Source organism: Lipophrys pholis, assembly GCF_963383615.2.
Source record: "Lipophrys pholis genome assembly, chromosome: 3".
NCBI lineage: Eukaryota > Metazoa > Chordata > Actinopteri > Blenniiformes > Blenniidae > Lipophrys > Lipophrys pholis.
The window spans coordinates 35,863,412-35,886,016 of record NC_137627.1 but is presented as its reverse complement, the minus strand read 5'-3'; the positions used below and the strand labels follow the sequence as shown (position 1 = coordinate 35,886,016).

Here is a 22,605-nt window from a genome sequence, read left to right as displayed (position 1 = left end):
TCCTTGTGCAGTTTGTCTAGTTTTTTCTGGCTCGTTTTTCGACGTGCCTGCCCCTCAAAGCTGCTATTGAATTTAATCTTAACACACTAGTGTGTGTGTGTGTGTGTGTGTGTGTGTGTGTGTGTGTGTGTGTGTGTGTGTGTGTGTGTGTGTGTGTGTGTGTCCCATGAATAAGTTCATATTTATTTGATCGGCGCTGAACAAAGAAAAATAAGAGAAAAAATTGGTTTCAATTTAAATGTTTTAAACTCTCTTGTTTCCGGTTGTTAAAAAATGTATTAAAAATAAAAGTCTGAATATTTGGTTTTGTTATTTTAGACAAATGAGTTTCCAGGAGGTGATAAAAGCTGATCTCATATCGGAACAAGTTTTCACAAACTAACCGAGAAACTTCATCACATTATAACAGGAAGTAGATCACAAGGTGTTTCAAAGTAAAAGTTTTATGTTTGAAGTCTTATTTTTTGGATTTGATTTTAAGTTCCACTGTTCTTATCAGACCAAATGTTCAGACTTTAAAAAAATTGTCTTTTCATCTACAAACAGCTGAAGACAGAAAAACGTCTGATTATCTGGACCTCTGGTGTCGCAGCTGACCTGGGAAGTGGGAAATAACTGGGAAAGTTCCCACTTGGGAGTGGGAATATCGCTGATCCTCTGTGTCACCAACTAATCGCGAAACTTTATATTCCATTCTTTTAGCTTTAACAATCCCGTCAATAATTCTTTTAGGACATTAAATTCATAAATCTTTGTTTTATAAGAACAAAGTTTGACCAGATTGTCTGAATCGACGCGTTCCAGTTGTGAATGACCTTCTCTGGTTTGTAGATTTGTAAATGTAGTGAAACAAATAAATCTGTTGTGAGTATAAATAGAAACGTCAGGCTGTATTTTCTCCACGAGTCAAAGAGCCGGGAATTCCTAGAACAGCTGGGAAAAACGGAGAAATCCCAGAGTCGTGTCGACGTGACGGATTCTTTTACTAATCGACCAAACGTTCCGCGATCGCAGTTAAAATGGGAACATAGCCACATCGACGTTCCCAACCGGCGACCTTCTGAGTTCCCAGTTTCACGAACGCAGCACGACGGGTGTTCAACCAACAGCGGAGGTGATTGACATCGAGCGGAGGAATCCCGTTGTAATGACCGGACTCCGTCAGCCTCGCCGTCTTTGCTTCTTATCGTGCAACTCGGAAGAGGGACTTTCCCACTTCGTAACGTTCCTGTTTCCCAGGTCCCTGAACGCACCGTGGAGGGAGGGAGACGTTAATGCTGAACTGCCTCGATATGAAGTGCCTCCTCTGGGCCTTAGTGTGTGTGTGTGTGTGTGTGTGTGTGTGTGTGTGTGTGTGTGTGTGTGTGTGTGTGTGTGTGTGTGTGTGTGTGTGTGTGTGTGTGTGTGTGTGTGTGTGTGTGTGTGTGTGTGTGTGTGTGTGTGTGTGTGTACCTCCCAGGGGACCAAGCTACTTAGAGTGACTACTGATGCTGTGTGAAGTGCTGCAGAGCGCCACCGTGTGGACTGTTTGCTGCTGACGCACTGACCAAAGTAACCAGGTGCCCTCCCCCCACCGCCCGTGGGAGCTGCTGCCCCCTGGTGGACAGGAGGGGGAGGGCACTTTCGCTGCTTTGTGAAAATGTGATGTTCCAGTTTTTGCCGAACCTTCAGGAATAAAACGTCTTGCACAAACATTCCCCCCCTTACCAAAATAAAGTTTGCAAACACACAGCTCTCAATGTGTCGTGTCTTTTATTGGCTCCTGTGATAGATAGATCATTTTATTGGTATTCTGACAATTTACATCAAAGACACACTTACAGAATGAAAGTTCGATGAGGGTCGATGATAAAAACACAATTAAAAAGTCCCTGAGATAAAATCCAGTGCAATAATAAATAAGTAAAAACAGAATAAATAAAATAAACAGAGACAGTGGAAGTTATTGCACATATTCCACGTGTGTGTGTGTGTAGACCCCCCCACAGTGATCTTCTCATAAAACCAGTCAAACTCTGGTTTTCATTATTATGAGAAGAGTGGAGGATGAAAACAAAGTCATCAAAACAATCTCTTTTAACGTACCTTTTAATATCAAGAGATTTGGTTTAAGCTAAATTTTCCTGTTTGTCTTTTATCATCTATCTATCTATCTATCTATATATCCATCCATCCATCCATCCATCCATCCATCCATCTATAGACATATGTATAATAGAATCAGGGGACAGTGTGGAGCGATGAAGAAGGTTTGGGTGTTTCAGGGTTCAGCCGCGGCCTGAAGTCGTCGTCCTCGTCTGGACTGGATCGTCTTCAGGAGCCTGCGAAGTTTAAACGTCTTCCCTGCAGAGACACACTCAGTCACAACACATTCGCCTCTACGACCCCGAACATCTTTCACTTTCTAGATGAGGCAGAACTACAATACAGAAGTACTCCGATGTTATGATGTTACTGTAAAAGAAAAGTCAGTAAATACTGGTGAGTGTATTTTAAAATGTAAACGCAGAAGTCCTGGATAAGAACAAGAATTGATCTCAGTGGACAAGCTTAATTGCTATCCCATCTTTTCAAAATAAGAGCTCAAACATCCACACACATCTTCTGTTTGTATGTTCCTGTTAATGGAAAAACACTTCATTTCATGACAGGAGAGGAAGTACAGTAGTATCTTCTAATAGACGTGTATAATTAAATATGTGGAATTTAAGAGAATTAACCTAAAATAAAGCTGGATCATTTATAATAATGTTCATTATTCTACATTGTCTCTGGAAAAAACCATAAAGGTTCAATTAAAAAAGTAAATTGTTTTTTCAATTACATCTGAAACGAAAAGCTTCAAGCTTTTTTAAAATTGTGATTAAGTTTCCTCATCACTCTTCTGTCGCTCATTTTCATTAAAAACTTAAATTTCTGTATTTCGTATTTATTGTTTGATAAAATAAAATTAGTCGTGGAAAAGCTGAGGTGACACGTTTAATGGAATATTGAAATATTTTATGTGTGTGTGTGTGTGTGTGTGTGTGTGTGTGTGTGTGTGTGTGTGTGTGTGTGTGTGTGTGTGTGTGTGTGTGTGTGTGTGTGTACCAACCAGCAGGAGGTTCTTCAGCCATGTGATCTTCGGGGTCTTCCTCTCTGATCACATGAAGCTCGGACCTCCACTGTCTCCAGTTCATCTCCTCCACCCTGAAGTCAGATCAATATTGGATCTCCAGTGTTTCTAACTCCCCGAGAGGAAACATGCAAACCTCCACCAATCTAAGTTCACCTGTCGTCAAACTTCCTTTAATCTGGAGGGAAATTCTTTACTGTCTCAGTAGAATTTATATATTTACTGCTGAACACTGAATATTGTAATACTGTAAATATTGTAGCTATTACTGCTGCTACTATGTATTTCCCATCTTGGTCTCCTTTACTTCTGTGTAATTATCTATTTATATACACATAGTCTCTTTAAGTGCATCTATCTGAACTGTCTAACTATATGTACCATGTGGAGCTGCTGCTGTGACGACTGACTCCCCATGTGGGAAATTATATTACATTACATTATATTATATTATATTATATTACATTATATTATATTATATTATATTATCCTTTTACTTCATCAAGTTATTTGACTTTTATAAAAAAATAATAATATTTAAATGTGATTTTTATATCATTTTTCAAAGTTTCAACTGATGTTATATTTTTTAATTTTTTTAGATAGTGAAAAACTCAACTACATTAAAATAATAATAATAATAATAATGTTATTTTTTCTTACTGATATATATATTAGTTATTATTATTATTATTATTATTTATTTTACACATTCTGTATCAGTGAAGCAGCTGAGCAGACAGGTGAGCAGACAGGTGAGCAGGCAGGTGAGCAGACAGGTGAGCAGGCAGGTGAGCAGACTAGTGAGCAGGCAGGTGTGTGACCTGAGAAATTTGCGGTGCTGTTCGTCTTCGATGGTCAGAGAAACCATCCTGGACAGTCTGGAGTGGAGGATCCTCCTCAGCCTGCTGGGCAGCGTCCTCTCCATGTCCAGGATGGTGACGGCTCTCTGGGGACAACCACATGTCTGTATGAGTGAGGCTGCCCTCACTCTCCTCACCTCTGTCACCCTCCTCACCTTCTCACCCTCCTCACCCTCTCAACCCCCCCACTCGCCTCACCCTCCTCATCCCCTCACCCTCCTCATCCCCCTCCCCACCCCCTCACCCTCCTCATCCCCTCATCCCCTCACCCTCTCGCCCCCTCACCCTCCTCACCCTCCTCATCCCCTCACCCTCTCGCCTCCTCACCTCCCTCACCCTCCCAACCCTCCCACTTGCCTCCCCCTCCTCATCCCCTCACCCTCTCGCCCCCTCACCCTCCTCACCTCCCTCACCCTCCTCATCCCCTCACCCTCCTCATCCCCCTCCCCACCCCCTCACCCTCCTCACCTCCCTCACCCTCCTCATCCCCTCACCCTCTCGCCTCCTCACCTCCCACTCGCCTCCCCCTCCTCATCCCCTCACCCCCTCACCCTCCTTATCTCCCTCCCCCTCCTCATCCCCTCTCTCCTCACCCTCCTCTATGTGTGTGAGCTCAGGTCTTCCCTCACCTGCAGGTTCCAGATGTTCTCGCTCTGCTCGGAGAGCTTCTGCACCGTGTTGCCCATCAGGGCGATGAGCATGTTGAGCATGAGGATGTAGGTGAGCACGATGTAGCTGATGAGCAGGATGTAGAAGATCTCCTTGGACTCCACGTGGTCGGTGAACTGCAGGTCTCCCATGCCAATGGTGAACTTGAAGAGCTCCAGGATGGTGTAGCGCAGGTTGTTGAAACTCGGCTTCTGGCACTGGAGAGGCTCCGCCTCCAAACCCAGGCCTGCTGCTCCGGTGGAGTTCGTTTTGCTCACTGCCAGCGGGGAGCTGTCCATGAGGGCAATGATGGCTGAGGAGGAGGAGGAGGAGGAGGAGGAGGAGGAGGAGGAGGAGGAGGAGGAAATGAAGGTTAGATGCTATAACCTACAAAAACATCCAGAACTCAACTGGACGCTGAGACGTCCTGATTCACTCTAAACCTTCATCCACCTTCTGTGGATTTTTATCTGGTTGTGAATTCAACATGTGACTAGAAGTTGTGACGAGGAACCAAAAGCCTGGAAAAGAGGTGGAAACATCTGGAAGACAAATGATGAAAATGTTCCTCAGTCACATGTGGGAAACACCTGAAACCCTCTTTATTCTACTATTGGCTGGTTTGGAGTACCATTTCTCCCCCGAACACTGGGAGGGCTTTTCCACCTACAAGAACCAGGTTCTAGTTCTACAGCCGGTTCTTAAATGAGCACCGTCAAAGAACAGGTTCTTTTTCCAGCGTTAACGGAGCCAGTAGAACCACCTCATCACGTCACTGGTTCCACCAACGTAGCGCCGGCAGGATCCAGGAACCAGGAGATGGACTGTCCCAGTGGTTTGGTCCGGGTCGCTCCATCTAGTCTGACCTGAACCTCAGGAAGACATTGAGTCTCCTCGTCGCTCTATTGATAGTTTTTAACGTCCGTCTTGTTTTAGTCCGGAGCCCCAGAGTGGACATAGAGAAAATAATAATAATAATAATAATAATAATGATAGAACACTGCTCTACAGCCGTTTCCATGGTAACCTAGGTAACCACTCTGATTAAAGTTGTCTTTCACATGAAGCCATTAAAAGGCTCATTTTAGCTCTAAAAACTCCAAGTTTTCATTTCCAGGAGTTTGTAGTTTGTTTAGTAGTTCCTGAGGAACCAGAAGTCTGGCTTCATTAGAAAGAAGTTCTGTGGAGCGTCTCATAGCGGAGCGCCCCCTGCTGCCTCATGCAGACCTCAGCCTGCGGTCAGAACGCAAAACAAGACCTGGAGGTGAACTTAGTCACAATGATGTCACCATGAAAAGCCTGAAAAGAACTGGTTCTAGGTTCTAGATCCACCAGCTGACTGACAGGAGGAGCTCTGCAGCTCTAGAACCACGGCTCCACCATCGCAGATTAAATGATCTCCTTCCCTCGTGTTATTAACTTCAGGGAACCACTTATTAGATCGTTCCCTCGTGTTATTATTATTTTTTTCTCTAGAACCACTCCGGGGCTCCGTGTTCCTATAGAGTTCAGAAAGCTGGTTCAACCTCTCTTCCTCCTCGTAGGTAGAGATAACTCTGCCCCCAGCTGATGCGTCAGACCCCGCTCTGGCCCCGCTCTGGCCCTCCTCTGGCCCCGTCCTGGCTCCGCTCTGGCCCCGCTCTGGCTCCACACTGGCCCCGTCCTGGCCCGGCTCTGGCTCTGCTCTGGCTCTTCTCTGGCCCCGCTCTGGCCCCGTCCTGGCCCCGCTCTGGCCCCTCTCTTGCCCCGCTCTGGCCCAGCAACAAAGTGGGACCAGCTTAGCACCAGTTCAGCCTCTGGTAGTCCGGAGCTTTGGTGGTGGAAAGACAAAGAACTGGTGCTAAAGCTGGACCAGAACTAGAACCTTAGAACCTGGTTCTTTCTGGTGGAAAAGCCCCTAAGAGGTCTCCTCCCCGTCTCACCAGCAAGTCTGAGGTGCCCCGCTGCAATAAAATGCCAAATGACTTCATAAAGGAAGGATTTGATTATTTTCTCTGCAGTTTTGTGACAGAGTGAAGCAGAGACATTTTATATTTCTCAGTAATCAAACTACATATTTTCCATATATGTGACTACTGGTGTCCCATTACATGCAAACACAACAGATTTGTGTTTTATTTCTTTAAATCTAGCAGGTCTCTGTACTTGTTCTGCTCTAAAGCTGATTGCCACAGACACACAGCTGGTCTCAGCAGCTGATTGGCCGATCCTGCTGATTGACACCTCTGTCAAACTGCCAGAACCAATAGAATTCAGTTGTGGTACCATAATCCCGCCCACTCACATCATTCTTTAATTACAAAGAAGTGAATGCACTGAGACAATGGAACAGGAAGTGCTGCTGCAGTGGTTCATGACAGAGAAAACTGTCAATGGAAGAAAGTTGCAATCAAACGTTTCACAGTTTTGGAGGGAAACAGAATTATTGGACGAACTAAAACCACTTTATTTCTCTCAAATCAGACATTTCGTCACAAAACAGCAAAGGTAAGACCGACTTTCTGTTTCTGGCTGTGAACAAATGATTTCTCAGCGTTTTGTCTTCTTTGGTCTCTGGTTCACTGAGAAGCAAAACAAACGTCTCGTCTTTCCTCTGACACCTGGTTTGTTTCAGGGTTTAATGACTAGGTGGCGCTGTGCACATTTTCCTCTTTGATAATTCATTTGTTTAGTGTTGGAGTTTGTTTGAGTCCGAATGTCCTGGAAGTGATTGAGATTTGATGCAGTTTGACTATTTTAGTTATTAATCGTTAGTGTATTTTTGTCGGACAGGCTAAACCAATCACAGAGTTTTCATTGATCACAGCTGGTGTAAATGAGAAGAAAAGATCAAATAATAATCAGTTATTTGGAAGAACAAATGTTGACATTAAAAGACTTTAACATCATCTACGTGTTTGATCTTCATCTTTGTGTTTCCGCAGGTTGAAAGTCTTACCAGCAGAGAATCCAGAAAGCAGGACGCTGTAGACGCAGAGGAAGTGCAGCAAGTCTCCTAAGATCATCTGGACGGAGAAACACAGAGTGGAGATGTGAGTCCGTCTATCCGTCCGTCCGAATGCTCGTCCTGACTGTTAATGCTGAGGCTCTCACTCGCTGCATCATCACGTTGTAGATGCCCATCTGCCTGGAGCCTCTGGAGTAGTAGAGCACGTTCATCCAGGCCAGCGCCAGGGACAGAACCGACAGGTCCACGTACTCCCTGATGCCACAGCAGTACAAGACTGCAGCCACCAGGAGCAGCGAGGCCTGCAGGAAGCTGGAGCCAAATTACACAGCTTTTCAACCACGTCACATCAGAGGTCAAAGTTCATGTCCCCAAAATCAGCCTTGGTGCTGAGCTTCAGTGTAAAAGTCCCTCTAGTGGCTCCACTGAGAACAGGCGGTGTTGTGTTTCTCCAGGCCCGCCTCAGGTAGGACTTTTCCACCATAAAGAACCAGGTTCTAGTTTAGGGCCAGTTCTTATATGAGAACCACCAAAGAACCGGTTCTTTTTCCACCGTCAGCGGAGCCAAGTGAGAGCTACGTCATTGCGTCACTCCAAAACGTGACACGTCACTGATTTCAACAATTTGGCGCTGACAGCCTCGTCCAGGAACCAGGAGACGGACTGGATTCAATGGTTTAGTCCGGGTCGCTCCATCTAGTCTGACCTGAACCTCTGATGCACCAAAGAGCCAGAAGACATTACGTCTCTTCTGGTCTCTATTGGTGTTTGTTCACGTCCGTCTTGCTTTAGTCCAGAGTCCCAGAGTGGACATAGAGGGGAAGTAATATAACCTGAATGGTCTTGGGTCTTATTTTTCACCATTCCAACATTCCATAGTGACTTTCTGCTCCTTTCACTTTATTTCTGGACGTGTCTGAATCAAAAGCTTCAACATGGAGGAATGGAGGTGTAGAATGATAGAACGCTGCTCTACAGCCGTTTCCATGGTAACCTAGGTAACCACTCTGATTAAAGTTCTCTTTCACATGAAGCCATTAAAAGACTCATTTTAGCTCTAAAAACTCCAAGTTTCATTTACAGTAGTTTGTAGTTTGTTTAGTAGTTCCTGAGGAACCAGAAGTCTGGCTTCATTAGAAAGAAGTTCTGTGGAGCGTCTCCTAGCAGAGCGCCCCCTGCTGCCTCACACTGCCTTGCTCAGCGGCTGCAGCACCTCAGCCGGCGGTCAGAAGGTGAAACAAGACCTGGACGTGACGTCAGTTAGAATCATGTCACCATGAAAAGTGTGAAAAATAAACGACAATGGAAAACTGCTTCTAAATTATATCTGACGTAGCTGACTGACAGGTGGAGCTCTGCAGCATCTCGAGATTAAATAATCCCGTTCCCTCGTATTATTAACTTCAGGGAACGACTTATTATATCGTTCCCATGCGTATTTTTATTTATCTTTTTCTCTATAACCACTCTGGGGCTCCGTGTTCCTGTAGTTTTCAGAAAGCCGGTTAAACCTCGCTTCCTCCTTGTAGGTAGTGATAACTCCAGAGATAACTCCAGAGATAACTCCAGTGATACCTCCAGAGATAACTCCAGAGATACCTCCAGAGATACCTCCAGTGATACCTCCAGAGATAACTCCAGAGATAACTCCAGAGATAACTCCGCCCCCAGCTGATGACGCGTCGGGCCCCAGTCTGGCTCCTCTCTGGCCCAGCAACGAAGTGGGGCCAGCTTAGCACCAGTTCAACCCCTGGTAGTCCGGGACTTTGGTGGTGGAAAGACAAAGAACTGGTGCTCAGGCTGGCCCTGGACCAGAACTAGAACCTTGTTCTTTCTGGTGGAAAAGCCCCCGGGTAGAAGAGCTTTCCAGTGTTTCAGATGAAATGGTTTCCATATTATCTGGTGACCCTTTAGGTCTCTTGTTACCAGTGGAGGCGCCAGAGTTTTTTGTTTTATTTGCTGGCACCATGGGGGAGCTCCATCTTTCAGTAACGGGGAATTCAGGGATTTCTAGTTTCTAGTTTTTTCTTCTGATATGTGCTCACCTCACCTCCGCTATTTAAAACGTTATTATGCAACACAATACGCAAGATATTTAGCCAAAGTGATGAAGAGGAAAGGTTTACAGGCCGGCTACTTAAAGTCACGCCTCTCCTCCGCCCTCCTGCACGTCTGGGTCTGTACGTTATGCAGTCACCAGGAGTAAAGTGCTCCCAATAACAGGAAGTGGTAAGTTCAAAGGTGAATTCATGCGCTGCCCCCTACTGGCTGAATCCGGCTGCACTGTTTGTAGAATAATATTAATGAACTTAACCAGACACTGGATTTTAAAGCTGTAGCGCCGGCAGTGGCCACAGAGGAATGACTGCTCAGGATTACTGCTCAAGAGACTCTAGTTAAATAAATAAAACAAAGATATAAGAATAAATAAGGAATGATAATCAACAATAACAGAACAACCGAAAGGCGGAAGCATATCCCACAATCCCCTGTGCTCCTCGGACCACAGCCGCCACTGTATTCACACAGAAACAAATCGAAATATCCTGCTTTAACAAAAACACATGTATATATTTCTTGGGGGTGCCAAGTCCCCGAGTCGCTACGACTCGTAGAAACGCCGTCGTTCAACCAGTTTGAAGCAGAACGAGACCCAGAGGAAGAAGCTCCTGAAGACGAAGAGTTAAAAATATTGTTGCTTAGCTTGGTCGTACGTGTTGCTACAGCTACTTGTAACAGGAACGGCTCCGGGTTTCCATATGATCCTGAACTAATTCACCACCAGAGGGAGGGGTTGTTTCCCCCTCGTGATGTCATGAAGGGAAAACCTCTGCCTGGCCTGTATGAGCACACTTTCACTAAAAGTGAGGGAATCGACAGACTTTCTTCACTTCTGGTCTCATAGCAGCTGCAGGAACACGTGACCGTTAGAAACCCAGAAGAAAGGAGAGTTTTGTACAATATGGGACCTTTAAAAATGAAACTTCCTGTGAAGACTCACAACAAAATATCGCTGAATCCATCCATGAATAACGCCTTCAGCTTTGGAGGATTCATGTGGAAATGAGTAATCTGAGGATTTAGAAGATAAAAGAATTAAAACATGCAGCGGTGTGTTGTGTTTTAGCGGCGAGTCCGATTCAGTTCCTTACCGACTTGTAGAGGAACCAGACGGCTCCCAGGATGCTGAGCAGCTGGCAGGCGCAGCGCAGGTAGTCCAGCGGGACGTCCTCGATGGGAAACGGCGGCTGCGGGTCGCACACACTTCACGTCAGTATCCCACCACAGCATTTAACATCTCAGGTCTCGCCTCACCTGTCCCTCCTTCCTGTAGAAGGCCACGGTGGTGAAGATGCCCAGGTAGATCATGTAAACCACGAAGTTCAAGAGGAGCAGTTTGGAGGCGAATTTGTCCCACTTCTCCTCCAGGAGACTCCGCAGAGGTTCGATCTGCAGCATCGCCGGCCGGTTCTGAGGAGGAAAACACTGAAATCACTGAACTGCGACGGAGCAACGCAGTTTGTCTGGAGGTGGAAGTTAAAGCTGATCCTAGGAAGAGTCACCCAGCAGCAGGACAATAATAATGGCTTGGATTTATATATCACTTTTTCACGCTGACTCAAAGTGCATCCAGAGACCATGATTCATTCACACCAGTCCCTCCAGTGATGCTAAGCTACGTTGTAGCCACAGCTGCCCTGGGGCTGCTGACGGAGGCCTGGCTGCCATTTTGCACCAACAGCTAAAAAAAAGATGTAGTTAGGTCCACTAGTTGGTGCTGTTGTTAGTTTTAGTACTGAAAGCACACACACACACACACACACACACACACACACACACACACACACACACACACACACACACACACACACACACACACACACACACACACACACACACACACACACACACACACACACACACACACACACACACACAGCAGAGAACAATGAGCTCTAAACATGAACAACAGGAGAACATTCTAGTGGACAGACCACCAAGTTGGATTGTTATTAAGGTGACTGTCAAAATAAAACTACCAAGTTAGATTGTTATTACGGTAACTGTCAAAATAAAACCACCAAGTTGGTTTGTCATTATGGTGACTGTCAAAACAAAACCACCAAGTTAGATTGTTATTACGATGACTGTCAAAATAAAAGAGAACAAGGACTGGGAGACATGACCCCACGGAGGAAACTTTGTTCTGATTGTCTCTACTGAGCATGTGCAGAACTACTAGTTACTATGGCGACCAGGAGCAGGAGCAGAGTTTCTGCCATCTTCACCCCGACCTGTACCAGAGTCGGTATCCTTCCTCCAATCTCTCCTCCATCCTCTCATCCGAACCAGAAAGTTACCAGAAAGAATTGAAATGAATTGAATTCACAGAGACAGAACCTGAGCGTTTTCAAAAAGTTCCACCTTGAAATCTGAGCCCTGTTGTTGTGTAAACAGACAAAATACTACTAAAGTTTTTCACTTGAAAACGTGGTGGTGTGAACTGTGTGGGTGTGAACTGTGTGGGTGTGAACTGTGTGGGTGTGAACTGGCTGTGCAGGTCATGTGACAGTGTGTGTGTCTCACCGGTATTTCACTCCCGAACACGATGAGCTCCAGCACCGACTTCTCCTCGCTGGTGTCGACGGAGCTGACGTCGTACAGCGAGGAGCGAACCGGCCCGTAGACCCACTCGGTGAACTTCCTGGACAGAGGCCTCGTCTCCACGTCCACAAACTCCCGTTCCAGCATGTGTTTGAAGAGCTGGAGGCACGAGGGAGGAGAGGGTCAGCCTCTCTTCATCCACCAACTACCAACATCCTTAAACTACACCTCAACGTTTAACACACCACCTCTTTAAGGTGGACTCACTTTTAACTCCGCCTCCATTTACCTGACAAGTTATTATTTGAAGGGCTTATATTAAGTAAAATTCACATCCTAAAGGTTTTCCAACAGTAATAATCGACGGTCATGAAGTGTGTCTCAGGTTTTAAAAAGTGTGTTGCTCCAACCAGCCAATCAGAAATCAAACCCTATATAGTGTCATCGGGGGTTTAGCCAATCCCAATCAAGGTAGGCCCTCCCTTTGACTCCTCCCACAATTAGGCAGCTCTGCTCTGGCACATGGCACCACGAGAGGAAGTACTTCCTCCTCTTCCCAAGATGGGCATGTGTGGGTGGAGCCAGTCCAGCTCACACAGACACAGCAGATTCTTAATGCAGCTCCTATGATCCAATATTCAAATGGAGGAAAATCAAGGAGGAGCTTGAGTTCTTCTTCTTCTTCTTTTATACTTCTATCGCTCTGTTATTTCCCCACCGCTTCTTAAAAGCCAGATTTGGGGCAATAAACTTTGAATCCTGAAGGTTTGTGGAGCGACCAGACCAGGAGGAGGAGGAGAACCAGACAACATGACCCCTTTAAAGTCGAACTGATGAACTGTGCCTCAGAAACAGCAGGAGGAGTTCAGACTGTGAGGAACTTGTGAGAAAAACAAAGAAGAAACTGTGAGGAAGGAAACAAAGGAGAGTAATCCTGGGCTGAGGGAGTAGAATTCATCCAGAAAAACTTTTTAAAACAAAGAGACTTTTTAAAACGTTTCATTAAAAACAGAAACACCAACTCTGCTCTGGAATGTCTGAACATGCTGAAGGTTCAGTTCTCTGTGACGTCTTCTAGTCACCAGGGTACTTTAAAATCAATACTCAAAGACAGTTGAGCTTAGTACAGAGTTAGTTTTTAGTATTTTTCACTTGTTCTTACAGTAGTATAAAGTCCACAGCGTTACTTCTCCTGATCGATGCATCAAAAACCTGCAAGAACTGAGCTTGAACATATAAACTGTGAAGAGGAAACTGCTTAAAAGACAATTTTCATTTCAATATGAAAGACGTGTGATTTGGGTCGTTTCTGTGCCGCGTTCCGAGTCATGTGATGGTGAATGTTCACACCGGCGTTGAAGTTCCAGTGAGGCTGCAGAGAGAGCCGACTCACCCCGATCTTGCCGAGCGTGGCGGCCAGTTTGAGTGGACTCAGGTTCCGCTGGTTGTGGACGTCCTCCAGGCGCTGGCCTCCTTTCCCCTGCAGTCTGTGGTGCTGGACCAGGATCTGGTCGTACATGTGTGTGATGTCGTGGGTGTTCTCCTCGGAGTTGTCGGCTACGATCACCAGGGCGTGCAGCACCGTGTTGCCCTGCGAGTCCTGGGCAGAGGCGTTGGCTCTCCGGTGGAGGTTCTCCATCAGGAAAGACGCCACGTCCGGCTGGTTGGTGCAGGCGGCCAGAGACAGAGGAAGCTCGCCTGGAAGACCAACGGCGGTACAGAACATGTAGAGAAGAACCTGGCCTCTGAGGAGGGGAACCTCTGAGGACAGGAACCTCTGAGGAGAGGAGGGGAACCTCTGAGGACAGGAACCTCTGAGGAGAGGAGGGGAACCTCTGAGGACAAGAACCTCCAAGGAGACATTTCTCTGAACTCTTTCAGTAAGAACAGAGAACGTTTGTGTCTGAGCCGCCATGTTGCTCTGGTTTTAAAGGCAGCAGCTGAGTGATGCGTTCAGGTGCATCACGTAACTCCGCCCTCCCACATGTTAATGAGCTACGGGGCTCATATAGTAACGAGGTTACAAGAGAAATAGTCTAGACAGTCGTTAGTGAGCTGGACTGTCGGGTTCTGTTTTAACCTCTCTAGTCTGGAGCTTCGGTGTGTTTTCACCTGTGATGGAAACTTTCCAGGTGTAAGCTGCTCACACCTCGAACACTAAGGTGATGATCCTGAACTTGTGCAGTGACACCAGCAGAGCGGCGAGCCTGTCTTTCCTGTGGAGGGTCTGAAGACTCACCGTCACTGAAGCAATAGTTTACCAGACTTACAACTCTACATCCAGAACATTTTACCACACCGTGTAGCGCCGCGTTGTGTAATATTGGTGTAATATGTAGCAATGTAATACATTTTCAAGTCATTATGTATTAATGTCACAATTTGTAACAACTTGTTACATTTTGCAACAGTTTTTACAAAACATTTTACAATCAGGTTTAACTGTCAAGTGAAAACGACCCACCAAAATAAAAGCCGGCTCCTGCATTCCTCTGGAAGAACTTCCCGTCGGCTTTGGCCTGGACGTCGGCTCCTTTCTGCACCAGCAGCCTCACCAGGTTGAAGCTCCGCCTCTCGATGGCCACGTGCAGGGCGGTCTGACCTGAGAGCAGACGCACCTTAAGACTGACGCTCGTTGTTGCCGGGGCAACCCCCGCCTCCCTCACCTTTATAAAATGGGTCTTTATAAGAGGAATTGATCAGAGCCTCCAGATCTCCAGTTTTCTCGGCGACGTCCAGCAGCACCTCGATGGTGTCGTTTTCTCCGTGTTTCAGGTTGAGCAAAGCTTTCAGGAGGACAGTTTTCCCGTTTACTTCGTCTAAAATAACAAACATTTCACATCTTGTTGGTTTCTTATCACATCGATCGATCATTTACGTTATTGAGAAGAAGTTACTAAACATTAATCCTTGGTTCACAATACTAATGGCTTCTTTTAAAGTAGTTTTAATAATGGCCACATATCTGTATTATTGTAGTCTGTAATCTGGTGTTAGAGGAACATGCTCTATAATCTGGGTGGCAGAGGAGGACGATGCTCTATAATCTGATGTTAGAGGAACATGCGCTCTAATCTGGGTGTTAGAGGAAGATGCTCTATAGTTTGATGTTAGAGGACGAAGATGCTCTATAAGATGATGTTAGACGACGGAGATGCTCTATAATTTTGCGTTAGAGGAGGACGATACTCTATAATCTGAATATTAGAGGAGGAAGATGCTCTATAATCTGGATGTCGGGGAAGGAAGATGCTCTATGATCCGCATGTTAGAGGAGGAAGATGCTCTGTAATCTGTATGTTAGCAGAGAAAGGAGCTCTATAACCTGACGTTGGAGGAAGATGCTCTATAATCTGATGTTAGATGAAGAATATGTTTTATAATCCGGATGTTAGAGAAGGAAGATGCTCTATAATTTGATGTTAGAGGACGATGCTCTATGATCTGATGTTAGAGGAGGAAGATGCTCTATAATCTGGGTGTTAGAGGAAGAAGATGTTTTATAATCTGGATGTTAGACCAGGAAGATGCTCTATAATATGATGTTAGAGGAAGATGCTCTATAGTCTGAATTCCAGGTTTAGCAAGTGTAACTAAGTTACTCCTGCTACTAAAGTAACTAGTTACCAGTGTGTTAGAAGTACTGCAGTTACATTAACATGTGACTTCATATCTTATAACCTGGAAAATTAGAGTCACACAAACTCTGGTGATCATTCTGTCCTGTCAGTTTGTTTTTCACCGCCTCAGTAAGACTTCTTTGTTTAAACATTTGACCTTTTGTACGTGAACACTGAGTGAAATATAGTTCATCCAAAACAAACAATACTAATCACGAAAATACACTTTCACTAGAATGGATTATCTGGGATTATACATAACCGTCTTAGGAAAATGTAGGATTTTAAATATTTACACACTGGATGCTCGTAACCCACAAACTGGACTCTGCTGCTCATCCCACAAATGCTTGTCCCAACCATAAGGGAAGTGAAAAGACTTTCACCCTCTATTGTGAGGAATTCATTGTGAGTTCACGTGAATAATCCCAGAAGGAGGTTTGTGGTGAAGCGACGGAGTGACTGGCCTGTGAAGTCGGGGTCGGTGAGCTTCTTGTCGGTGAGCTGCAGGTATTCCAGCAGGCCGTGAAGCTGAGCGGCGTCTCCCTGGGAAGCAGCTTTGAACAGCAGCTCCCTGCTGAACGCAGGACCGCTGATATCCACGCCCACACTGCACGGGCTGCAACAAACACACACTCTCACACACCGGGGTACATTCTACAGTGTTTGGGTTTCTCTTTTACACAGTGTGACAAAAGTTCTCTCTCCTGTGTATCTTGTACATGTTTCAGTGTTAATAATAGTGTATAAATAATAAATATTGTAAAAATGACAAAATAATGAATAAATATAAATACTACTACTACTACTACGACTGATAGTGATAATAATAATAAGAATAATAATAATAATAATAATAATAATAATAATATAAAATAAATGGTAGTGTAAAATTGTATCTTGTACATGTTTCAGTTGGAATAATAGTGTATAAATAATAAATATAGTAAAAATTACAAAAGTAATTATTAAATAAAAAATACTATTACTTCTTCTACTACTACTACTACTACTACTACTACTCATCAAAATAATATTATAAAATAATTAGTAATGTAAAACAGCATCTTGTGCATATTTCAGTGTTAATAATAGTATTGAGATGATAATAACTAGATTAAAAACATTAATGAATAAATAAAAATACTACAACTATTTCTACTATACTACTACTACCACTACTTTAACAATAAGTTCCCAGGTAGCTTCACTGTACTACATCAATCTAATAAACTTTGGCCACCACGTAGTTTGCTGTGTGCTGAATGCACCATGAAAATGAGCTGAGTCGTGACTACGATGTACGTGTGTCAAAGTGATTACACAAGAAGAAAATGTGCGGCGTCCATTCGTGAAAAGAAACTAGTGAAGCATGAACGGAGCCTCGCCTCGTGGCTTTTATGTGTTTGGAGAGAAATCCTAAAAAAGACTTCTGCTGCCACATTTCTACTCAGCTGTCTTCTAAAGCTCCGTTTCCACCGCACCAAAAGTGCAGGGATGGAACGGAGCGGTACGGCGCGGTACGCAGTGGTACGGCGTGGTACGCAGTGGTACGGTGCGGTACGCAGTGGTACGGCGCGGTACGCAGTGGTACGGCGCGGTACGCAGTGGTACGGTGCGGTACGCAGTGGTACGGCGCGGTACGCAGTGGTACGGCGCGGTACGCAGTGGTACGGCGTGGTACGCAGTGGTACGGTGCGGTACGCAGTGGTACGGCGCGGTACGCAGTGGTACGGCGCGGTACGCAGTGGTACGGTGCGGTACGCAGTGGTACGGCGCGGTACGCAGTGGTACGGCGTGGTACGCAGTGGTACGGCACGGTACGCAGTGGTACGGCGTGGTACGGCGTGGTACGCAGCGGTACGCAGTGATACAGCATGGTTCGGAGCAGTTCGGAGTGGTACGAAGCGGTACGGAGCGGTACGGAGCGGTACGAAGCGGTACGAAGCAGTAAGGTGCGGTGCGGAGCGGAGCGGTATGGCAAAGCATAACCAGATATGTGACGTTGCAACAATAGTCTCAGCCTGTTGTTGTTTACATCTTCACTTTGCACTAGTTGTTTTCTTCTTTTTGCAGCCACAGAGCTGCAGCTGTCACTTCCATGTTGGTTCTGAGAGAGCGAACGCCGGCCGGTGTTGCGCCCCAAACTGATTCACGTGATGCGACGCAACGTGATGCGACGTGATGCGACGTGATGCGGCGTGATGCGACGTGATGCGACGTGATGCGGCGTGATGCGACGTGATGCGACGTGATGCGGCGTGATGCGACGTGATGCGACGTGATGCGACGCAAAATTGATGTGACGCGACGCAACAGAGGATTCATACAGCCACATATTAAAACATTGAGGGCGGGTAGTAAATCTCTGACCAATCAGCAAACGGCTCCTCAAAACCAGACCCGTTCCATGGTCCTGAGTACCCTGACGGAAGGGTGGTGGAAAAGCCTCCACCTTTGGAGCGGGATTGTCTGTACCATCCACAATTCTTGCGGTTGAAACCCGAAGGGTACCGGACCATCCCGTTCCATCCTTGCACTTTTTGTCCGTCTGGAAACGCTGCATCACGCCGTGATCTATTGGTACGATGCATCGTTGTTGTCTTTAGCAATTTCCGTTTATTGAGATATCTCAAAAACAGTCTGATAACTTTATTTCTAATTTGGCAAGGGCATAATATGTCTCCTTGCCATTAGTACCATCCAAACATTATGTTTGTAGATTCTTTCATTTTAAATGGCGGCCATTTTTATTCTGAAAATAGCCATTTTCAGCACTTAAAGTCAATTTTCACAAAAACAGCCGGATAACTTTTCTTCTAATTTGGCAAGGGCCTAATATGGGACCTTGCTGTCTTTTCCGCTGGAAAGATTCATTCATAGATTCATTTGTATAGAAATTCCGGTGAGCTTTGGGGCCATTCGCCCTTTTTGTTGGTGCATTTTGCCGTTGTAGCCACAGAGCATCTCTTTGTGTTTGGCTCCAGTGTGGCGCTGATCACTACGTCGTTTCTATTGGTCAGTTGGTTGATGCAGGTCACAGCAGCGACACAAATATCTGACACTGTCAAAATTTCATCGCAGGTTCTCTAGTCGCCATGACAACGACCGTCCTTGAACCGGTCTCACGCTGTGACGTTGGACCAAAGAGCCAAGAACAAAGATATCCATGATTCTTACTCACGATTGTTATTTCATCTGCACCAGTGTGGTAGTGGACATTAAATGAGCTCTACAGGTCAAATCAATCCACCATCACAAGTCCTGATATTCTAAGAAATATTGTAACGTGTTTTTTCTTGACTAGAAACTCTGACATCCTGGACATAAACCTTCCAGAACGAAGCTGACATTAACGTTCCCCAGGCTGCGCTTCTCCAGGGATGTTCAGTATTTAACTTGAAATGAGGAACAATCCTGAGCCCCAGATAAAAGTGTGTGGGATTAAGTGGGAATCAGCTGTGAGGAGTGAATCCGGACCGGTCCGTCAACAAACGCAGGCGTTCAGCCGGGCCACGCCTGTGCAGCTGAAACGTGCCAAAGTGTCACCCGACACCGACCCAAGAGGCGACACGGCTTCTCCGCTGGGCGCCGTTCCAGGAACCCTGTGGGAATAAGTCAGAGCGTTACCTGGACAAGGAGATGTTGGTGTCCATGGGGACGGGAGTGGTGTCGGAGCTGTCCTGCATGAGGAGCCACTCCAGACCGTTCTCTCCTCCCTCCAGGTCTCCTCCGCTCTCCTCCTGCTCCGCCGAGTCTCTCTCGTCCATCTTCACCTGCCGCCGATCCACTTGTCATCGGCTCGGCAGGATTCAGGTGGAGGTGTGTGGAGAGGTGTAGGGTTTCGATCAAAGGTCGGGTGCAGCTCTGAGGCGGGGCAGGTGTTGTTACCTGGGTGAAGCTCCACCCCCCTGGAGACCTGGCTGCTGCTTCCAAAGACGCAGGTTTCCTCCTGCACACAGTCCATCAACCAAACGCTCCCAGAGAATAGAAAGACTCTCTGCGTTCTGGCAGGTTGGTGTGAAGAACTAGAGATTTTTCCTTCTGCGGCTGCATCGTAACACTTCATCATTATTTATTTTTACTCTTTATTTATTCTTTTTGCATTCAGGCATGACAAAACATGTCAAGCAAAGCAAAACAAGACCGTTTTTACACTTAATACTTATTAAACTGAATATAATATTGAGACGGGGCTGTCAGCTCTGAGTGATGTGTGTGTGTGTGTGTGTGTGTGTGTGTGTGTGTGTGTGTGTGTGTGTGTGTGTGTGTGTGTGTGTGTGTGTGTGTGTGTGTGTGTGTGTGTGTGTGTGTGTGTGTGTGTGTGTGTGTGTGTGTGTGTGTGTGTGTGTGTGTGTGTGTGTGTGTGTGATTAGAGCTTCAACCAGACAAAGGGTTTGCCGTAGATGTCTTTAATGGGTTTATTTGTCTTCTACTCAAACTCTTGCCTCGTGGCCGAGCAGCACAGGTACAACAGGTTTGGTCTTGTTGTGACGTTGTCAACCGTTCAGTCAGCTCAGAATGTTTTCACTGCTTCAGGAAGGAGTTAAAGAAAATGAATGCCTTTTGTTTTCATCCAGAATGAGAGGGGGAGTATTTTTTATCTTGTACTGCCAGTCTGGCTTTACTAAAAACTGCTAACTCAGAACGACATTTCAAAATGATGCACAAACAATATGAGGCAGATTTCACAATCTAATATCAGTATTAAAGAGTTCAAATTAGGACCGAGAGACACTGAGTTAGTGGTCATTCACTAAACTGTTTCATGCTCCTCTTCCTCTGTTTTCTGTGCAGCAGTGTGTGTGTGCAGCAGTGTGTGTGTGTGTGTGCAGCAGTGTGTGTGTGTGTGTGCGCAGCAGTGTGTGTGTGTGCAGCAGCGTGTGCAGCAGTGTGTGTGTGTGTGTGCAGCAGTGTGTGTGTGTGTGTGCAGCAGTGTGTGTGTGCAGCAGCGTGTGCAGCAGTGTGTGTGTGTGCGCAGCAGTGTGTGTGTGTGTGCAGCAGTGTGTGTGTGTGTGTGTGTGTGTGTGTGTGTGTGTGTGCAGCAGTGTGTGTGTGTGTGCAGCAGTGTGTGGCTGGCAGAGCGGCTCGCCAAAGAGGAGCACCAGTCTGTGATCACTGATGTATTTAAGCTGCTCCAATTCAATTCAATTTTATTTGTAAAGCTCTAAATCACATCAACAAACACCTCAGAGCCTCTTACAATGATAGAGAACAACAGAACCCAACTAAACCTTCCAGAGCAGCAGATGGAACAAGCAACAGTGGAAACCAGGAAAAACTCCCTCTCAGGAAGAACAGTTCATAAGAAGTCCCTCTTCAGGAAGAAAGCGTGGGGCGGAGCCTAGACTCTGGAAGGGGGGGGGGGGGGGGGGGGGGGGCATCCACCTTGACCGGTTGGGGGGAGAAGTACATGGGATAGGACAGGGAGAGAGCGGCAGTATCTGGTGGCTCCAGTAATGTTGTTACACAGAGAGAGAGAAAGAAAGACAAGAAACAGAAGCTCCAAATGTAGAGTTCCTCCCTTTAACGGGAGAGAGGAAATCCCCTCAGCAGTCTAGGCCTAGAGCAGCTCAACTTAGTGCTCCTATTTTATTCCTAATGAGAAGCTCTATCAAAGAGGAAGCTTTTTAGTCTCCTCTTAAATAAACTAATGGTGTGGGCCCTTCGGACCGAGGCTGCTAGTTGATTCCAGAGTAAAGGAGCCATATGGCTGAAACTCCTGCCTCCTCTTTTACTTTGAAGGACTTTAGGGATTACCAACAGTCCTGCATCCTCAGAGCCAAGGGCTCGTGGAGGGTGAGACACTTCTAGAAGTTTCTCCATATAGGACGGAGCCTGGTGATGAAGAGTTTTAGATGTGATCAGAAGGATGTTGAATTCTATTCTAGATTTGATGTGAAGCCAGTGTAAGGATGCTAAGACTGGGGAGATGTGCTCTCTTCTTCCAGTTCTGGTTAGTAAACCTGCAGCAGCGTTCTGCTCTAGCTGGAAGATCCTAACAGAGGAGTTTGGACATCCTGACATTAGGGAGTTACAATCATCTCATCTCGAAGTCACAAAGGCAGGAAGCATTTGTTCTGCATCTTTGAAGGACAAGAAGTTTCTCATTTTTGCAATATTCCTTAGATGGAAGAAGGCTGTCCTGGAGACATGTTGGACATGGGACATAAAGGACAGATCCTGATCAAAAATAACACCCAGGTTCCTAATATCACAGTTAGAGGTTAAGGTAATATTATCTAACCTAATCAGACTGTCTGAAAAGTAATCCCTGAGCTTTTTAGGACCTAGGATTAGAACCTCAGTCTTGGATGTGTTGAGCATTAAGAAGTTGATAGACATCCAGGACTTAACGTCCCTGAGGCAGGACTCTAGTTTAACAAGTTGGTCGGCCTGATTGGCTTTAACTGATAAATAGAGCTGAGTATCATCTGCATAACAATGAAAGTTAATGTTGTGTTTCCTAATAATATTTCCGAGTGGTAACATCTAGAGATTAAACAATATGGGTCCGAGGACGGAGCCTTGTGGTACTCCACACCGGACCCGTTCATGCATTGAAGATTTGTTATTTACATGAACAAATTGGAACCGGTCAGATAAATATGATTTAAACCAGTTTAAGGCTAAGTTTTTAATGCCGACGGCATCTTCTAATCTCTTTAAGAGTATATTATGATGGACAGTATCAAATGCAGTACTAAGGTCCAGAAGAAGTAAAGCAGATAGAAGAGCTCTATCTGAGGCCGTTAGAAGGTCATTAGTAACTTTTAGCAGAGCAGTCTCTGTACTGTGGTTCATTCT

At 45.7% G+C, this 22,605-nt stretch overlaps 1 protein-coding gene across 1 annotated transcript; it reads right to left on the bottom strand.

The window, feature by feature from the left end:
* Positions 1-1,714: 1,714 nt before the first annotated feature.
* On the bottom strand, positions 1,715-19,849 carry LOC308107030 (transient receptor potential cation channel subfamily V member 1-like). The gene is made up of 15 exons (XM_080459124.1): positions 19,429-19,849; positions 16,266-16,417; positions 14,845-14,997; positions 14,643-14,780; positions 13,572-13,876; positions 12,161-12,337; positions 10,889-11,044; positions 10,726-10,821; positions 10,575-10,645; positions 7,720-7,885; positions 7,565-7,631; positions 4,608-4,939; positions 3,940-4,064; positions 3,095-3,189; positions 1,715-2,343 (listed from the first exon to the last, which is right to left on the bottom strand). Exons 1-15 carry the CDS (start codon positions 19,566-19,568, stop codon positions 2,261-2,263), a joined length of 2,256 nt encoding a protein of 751 aa, XP_080315250.1. The 5' UTR covers positions 19,569-19,849; the 3' UTR covers positions 1,715-2,260.
* Positions 19,850-22,605: the final 2,756 nt, after the last annotated feature.